Below are 6,751 nucleotides of genomic sequence, written 5' to 3'. Positions count from 1 at the left end.
CTTAGTGGCAGAGCGCTTGCCTCGCGCATTGTGAGGCCCTGAGTTCGATCCTCAGCACCACATAAAAACAAATAAACAAAACAAAGATCTAAAAAAAAAAAAGAAAAGCAAGCTTCATAACACTGGGACCAGTCTTGTACAGCAACATTCAAGTTGGGTCTCAACAGCAGAGATGTTCACTAATCATTAATTTACTCCCGTCCCTTCAAATTTATACTATGTTTGCCTCTAGTGAAAGCCAATATTTCATGTACCTAAAGATGTTAAAACAGTAAGGTACTAGCAAAGGAATAAAACATGTCAACAGAAAAATTATACATGGAGTTATCTGTAAGAATTGTTATACATGGAATTTCAAATTAGTCAGATTCTATAAACAATATTGGTAACAACACTGAACTGGGTGAGAGTAGAGAATCAACTTTTTCCTTGTTCACACCATAGCTAAAAACAATGTATGAGTTAATCTTTTTTAACTTGATAAATCTGCAAATTTTAAAAGAAAAAAATAATAGGTTGATTACATAAAAGTGGAAAATATCAATATAACAACAACAAAATGTCAAAAAGCAATACACTCTAAGAAGCAAAGGTCAAAATTCCTAAACACCTAAAAAGATAAATTATTAAGCTAAATGTGGTGGTTCATGACTCTTCAGTGACTCAGGAGGCTGAGGCAGGAGGATCACAAGTTTAAAGCCAGCCTTGCAAATTAGCAAGGCTCTAAGCAACTTAAGGAGACTGTCTCAAAACAAAAAAATAATAAAGGATGGAGTCACAGCTCAGCCTTTAAGCACCCTGCGTTCAATGCCTGATATCAAAATATAATAAAACAAAATCCAATTATTAAAAGGGACACAACTTTAAGAAAAATTCAGCAGGGGACAGTAACAAACAATTCACTGGAAATAATAACCAATAAATAAATATACCCCATTATCAATCAGGAAAATGCAAAATTCACTATCCATGTTGTTAAAATAATTCCACACATCTGATTATATAAATTGGTATACAGCATTATTAAGATACAATGTGGGCCAGGTGCAGTGGCACATGCCTGTAATCCCAGCTTGGAGGCTGAAGCAGCAGAATCCAAAGTTCAAAGCCAGACTCAACAACTTAGAGAAACCCTGTCTCAAAATATAAAATAAAAATGGGCTGGGGCTATGGCTCAAGAGTTAAGTATCTGTGGGTTCAATCCCTGGTAGAAAACAAAAAACAAAGAACGAAGATACAACTTAGCAATGCCTACCAATTTTTAAATGCATATACTTTAACATGCACCTAACCTATAAAATTACTATCACATAACTGTTAACATATAAAGATAGTTTATAACAATTATAGAAAAAATAAACAGTGAAAAGCATAATGCAGCCATTTCTTTCTTTTTTCTCCCTTTTCTCTTATTTGAGGTACTAGGGAAATGAACTCAGGCCCTAGCAGGTGTTAATAAACAAGTGTTATACCACTTAAGTACATCCCCAGCCCTTTTTATTTTATTATTCAGATAGGGTTTCACTAAGTTACCTAGACTGGCCTAGAACTTGGCATCTTCCTTCTCTGCCTCCCTAGTAGCTGGGACTATAGATGTGTATGTGCCATACCTGACTTATGCATCCATTTCTATAGATAAGAATACTGGACCTGGACCTATCAAAACCAACATGGAAAGATCTAACACCCTAAATGCAAAAAGAAAGAAACATTATACTTGGTATGATCCTAAAAAAAGAAAAGAAAATGATATTACATGAAAACACACTGATAACAGTCTACCTTATATTGGACAAATAGTCTACTGTTTTGGAAGAGAAGTAGAATTCAAAGTTATCTGGCTAAGAAGCAAGAAAGCACTAAAAATTAATGAGGTCAGATGGGCATGGTGGCACACTCCTGTAATACCAGCAGCTTGGGAGGCTGAGACAGGAGGATCCCAAGTTCAAAGCCAGCCTCAGCAATGGTGAGGTAATAAGCAACTCAGTGAAACCTTCCCTCTAAATAAAATGCTAAGCAACTCAGTGAGACCTTCTCTCTAAATAAAATAAAAAATAGGGCTGAGGATGTGGCTCAGTGGTCAAGTGCCCCTAAATTCAATCCCCGGTATCCCAAAAAATAAAAAATGATGTCATATATAAAGTATAAAAGAATCAGCTTAAAGGAGCTCCCACTGGCCAAATTTCAGATAATTCAAGCATCAGAAATTAACAATGATGATGGGCATGGTGGGACATGTCTGTAATCCCAGTAACTCAGGAGGCTGAAGTAGAAGGATCACAAGTTCAAGGCCAGTCTCAACAAATCAGAAAGGCCCTACACAACTTAGTGAGACCCTGTCTCAAAAGAAAAAATAAAAATGGCTGGGGATGTATTTCAGTGGTAAAGGGTCACTGGGTTCAATCCCCAGTACCAAAAATAAAAATAGTGACTTACAGTAACAGAGAATAAAATTCCACAAGCCTAGAACGATTAAATCAGGTGGAGAGGCATTTATATTACCTTTATTAACAGCTGGTATGAAGAGGAATGATAGAGTTAGAAAATCACTATCTGTATGGAGCCCCTATATAGTTAACTGATTTAAGACAAATATCAATAATGGGTGTGAAATTATTAGATGACAGGTTGTTAGAGAAAAAAAATACTCAAAACACTACAAAGGTATTATCCTACAGCTTACCTCTACTTGCAAAGGGGAAAATGTACCTTATATATGGGGAGATCTTAAGTTTGGTTATCACCTTAACCAAGTGACTGCATCACTATTACTAAAATAGACATGATTTTTTTCTTTTTCTTCTTTTTTTGGGGATGGGGGCAAAATTCTGGGGGGATTGAACCCAGGACTTGGTCAGTGTCAGGCAAGGACTCTACCACTGAACTATATACCTAGCCTCACATACAGCATTTTGTTCCTCCTGTAGTAACAGTTTTAAGTACACAAAATCACCTAAATATTCTGGCAAAAACAATAAGATACAATAAGAAAAACGTTTATTCTTAAGCCAATCAAGGCCTACCTAATCTCCAATTCATAAGAAATAGAAGGGCTCCAGAGGAACAAATTAAAAGACAGTAAGACAAATCCAGAAGATTCTTTGAAAAGTAGAGGGGTTGGGTGGGGGGGTTCCAGACAAATTTAAATATGAATAGGTAGTAAATGTTGTTATGCCACTCTTAATTTTCTTAGGTAATTGATGGTAATATGATTGAAAAGGAGACTGGAATCATTCTTGAGAGACAAATGAAGTATTTAAGAGTAAAGTATCATGACAGCTACCACTTACCTTCCTATGGTACAGCAAAAAGTACTACACACACATACATCTCCTATATTAGTTCTCTTAATTAACTAGAGATAGAACATGAGCATATAAAGGAAAATGCTAACACTTGCTGATTATAGTTAGAGGTTATACAGATGTTAGTTTTATTATTCTTTCAACTTTTTAAAATTTCTGAATATTTATAAAAAAAAAAAAGATGTAAGTGAGGAGGAGATAATTTACTTGGTCATCCAATAAAGTGAAATGTAACAATGTACTAAAGGAGTACAGATTTGCAAAATCGAAAGGTCACACAAAACCTTTGCTAATTTTTGTGAGACATAAACAAAAACAGTTCACCAGGAATAGGAGAGGCATATAAGATATGCCTAACAAGATTATACAAACCATTCTCTTTTAAAATTTACATGGAATAAGTAAATAAAGATTTCTTCTAACTTCAGGTTTCCTAAAGCATATTTTAACAGAAAAGATGGTTTCTTTAAAGTATAAAAGATTTTAAAAACAAAATTTTTAAACACGAAATGACCGTTACTTTAAGGTATATGGGGGAGAAGAAATGGGGAGGCTGGCTGTGAGTGGTTCCTGCATTATAAAAGGATGAAAGAAGAGCAGGCAGGAGCCAACAATAGTTTCTCTCTTACAAACAGAGCTCTAGGTCTGTAATACAACATTGTTACAGTATTAGATAATATTCTCATTTTCACTTTCCTAGTTGTAAAATAATCTAACATAATCTGAGTTAGGAAAAGACTAAACTAAAAAGTAATAAATCCATAAAGAATGTGATAAATTAATAAGGCCACCAAAGAAAATTAGAAATAACTGAGATAAGGCTGAGGGTGTAAAGCTCTGTGGGAGAGTTCTTGCCTCACATGTACCAGACCCTGGGTTCAATTTCCCAGCACCACAAAACAAACAACAAAAAACAGAAACAAATAAATGAGAATACAATTATGAGATTCATATCACACAGGGAAGAGTCTCACAAAATGACCCAGTTATGATAGTTATCATAATGAATAACTAAGTCAAAGAGAATATTGGCATTTCTAATACTCATCTTAAGATATTGTATTATATCCCAAGACAGTGGCAAATTTTTTCCAAACTTCTCAGCATAAACGATAATTCTGAAATGTTATAAGCAAAGATGTACATAATAAAGAAAATTCATTCACTTAAGGCTTTTTAAACTAACTTTGGAGGTAGGGATTAAGGGAAGTTAAATCATTTCTTACTCCAAAGTGATATTTTTCCTTTTCACTTACCTATCAGCATCTTTATCTTCAGGCAGCATAGGAGGCAAAGGTAATGGTGGTAATGTAGAAGTCACTAAAGACACATGTTGCTCCTTCTCTTTAGCTCCTATGCTTGGCGTAAGTGGTTTGGTTTTCTCTTTAAGAGATACTGGTTCCTCCTTTGTAGCAGCAGATTTACTCTCCTTCCCAACTACAACTGTTTTCTTGGTGGCTTTATCTACAATCAAGTTATTGTCTACCTTTGTTACCTGAAGAGGTGGCTTTGTTTTTGCCTTATCATTTTTTAAAGTTCCACCACTTGAGGGAGAAGGTGCATGCTCAGTTTTAAGTTTCTTCACATCCTTCACATGGTTTGTCTGTGATACACTGGCACCAGTTTCTGTGTTCCCCTTGGTAGGTGTAGAAGTGTTTGAGGCTTTTGCAGCTTTGGCAGCTGCTTCAGCAGCCTTAGCTGCCTCAGCAGCCTTAGCTGCCTCTGCAGCTCTTGCTGCCTCTGCAGCTCGTGCTTTTTTATTCTTGTTCAATTCAGCTGCCAGGCTACTCTTCAGAGTTAGTGTGCTGGGAGAAATGCTAGAATGACGACTTCTGGATCTAGACAATCTGTGCCTGCTACGAGATCTTGAATGCCTAGATGAATATGGACTTCTGCTTCGGGATTTAGCAGATCGTCTGGTGGAAAATAATTAAGATTTAGTTAGTAACTGAAAAAGTTAGTCTAAAATTTACAAAGAGTGCTAACTTAAGTTTGTGAAATGAAATGAAGCTTATTTAATTTCAAAATTATAATATAGCTTTCCTGGAAGACTTTTTAAAAATCAAAAAGTGGTTTATAGTTAAAAGATGATCCAGTGAGGTTGGGGATGTGGCTCAGCGGTAGAGCACTTGCCTAGCATGTACAAGGTTCCAGGTTCAATCTCCAGCACCACCAAAATAAATAAATAAGTGTGTGTGTGTATATATATATATATATATATATATGAATGATCCAGTAACTATAATTTTCTTGAAAATAGATTGTTCCTTCTCTGGCCTATAAATGCTCAAAGGTGAAACTGGATTAAAGTATACCTTAGTAAGAAAAAGAAAAGACTGTAAAAATCAGGAAGATTTTTAGTAAGAAAAAGAAAAGACTGTAAAAATGACAAAGCATCACTGTTATCTCAGAAAACAGAAGAAAGCAATGAGGATATATCAATTTACCAGGAAAACAGTTTCTACATTTCCAAATACCCATGAAGTTCAGAAGTAAGTAGTATTCTGCCTATGTCAAAAATGAAAAAGACAAAAGCAACCATCAGGGAATGAATGAATGAATGAATAAATAAAATAGTTTCTGAAGATTAATTTCAGAAAGATAGTTACACACTGACTAAAATACACATATGCATTATCGCTTCACCCACCTAAACACAAAATGGCACAAAATGTATACATTCAAAAATTATACAAAATGGCTTGTATGCATGACTTCATACAGGAAATACAATGAAAAAAACCCATACAACCATTCTCAATCTGAAGTGCTATTGATAACCTTTTCATAAATAAATGGCAAAAAACTTATATGTATGTATAAAACGGAGTCTTCAAAGTGTTTGACAATTATTACTTTATTTTACCATAATACAATAAAAAACAGGGGCTGAGATTGTGGCTCAGTGGTAGAGTACTTGCCTAGTACATGTGAGGCCCTGGGTTCGATCCTCAGCACCACATTAAAAAAAGAATAAACAAATAAAATTAAGTTATTTAAAAAAAAAAAAAAAAAACTAGGTAAGTGTTATACTCCAATTTCTCAGAAGAGAAAAGCCCAGACAGGTAAAGTAAGCATAACTCTCACAAAAAGCAATACCACAAATAAAAATATAGTCTTAACTAGAAATTTAGGTATCAGGCTCCAGACTATAAAATTATAAAAAACTAAATTCTGGAAACTACTTAATAATAATGGTATAATTCACTATCGAAAATTACTGGAAAATCCAAAAATTACTATAGATTTAAAAATATGAGGGCTGGAAATGTAGCTAAGAGACCACTTGTCTTAGCATCTGCAAGGCCCAGAGTTCAATCTCCAGCACCATAAAAAATATACCTATATGTATATATATGATGGAAACCAAAATTCCAAAACAAATTAGCACAGCATCAAGTGAAATGAAGCTGAGTTTTCAAAGCTTTTCAAAGCCACACGTTATG

The 6,751-nt window shown here is 34.7% G+C and overlaps 1 protein-coding gene across 1 annotated transcript in view; it reads right to left on the bottom strand.

Annotated features, from left to right (window-relative positions):
- Cdk13 (cyclin dependent kinase 13) overlaps positions 1-6,751 on the bottom strand; it is a gene marked incomplete at its 5' end in the record, with an annotated part of 97,027 nt that overhangs the window by 66,346 nt on the left and 23,930 nt on the right. The window contains 1 exon segment of the mRNA XM_015490090.2: positions 4,562-5,221. Within this exon segment, the coding sequence (XP_015345576.2) occupies positions 4,562-5,221 (660 nt within the window).

This window comes from Marmota marmota, unplaced genomic scaffold, assembly GCF_001458135.2.
Source record: "Marmota marmota marmota unplaced genomic scaffold, marMar, whole genome shotgun sequence".
Taxonomy (NCBI): domain Eukaryota; kingdom Metazoa; phylum Chordata; class Mammalia; order Rodentia; family Sciuridae; genus Marmota; species Marmota marmota.
Note: the sequence above shows the minus strand (reverse complement) of the source record. Positions and strands in the feature narration are given on the sequence as shown.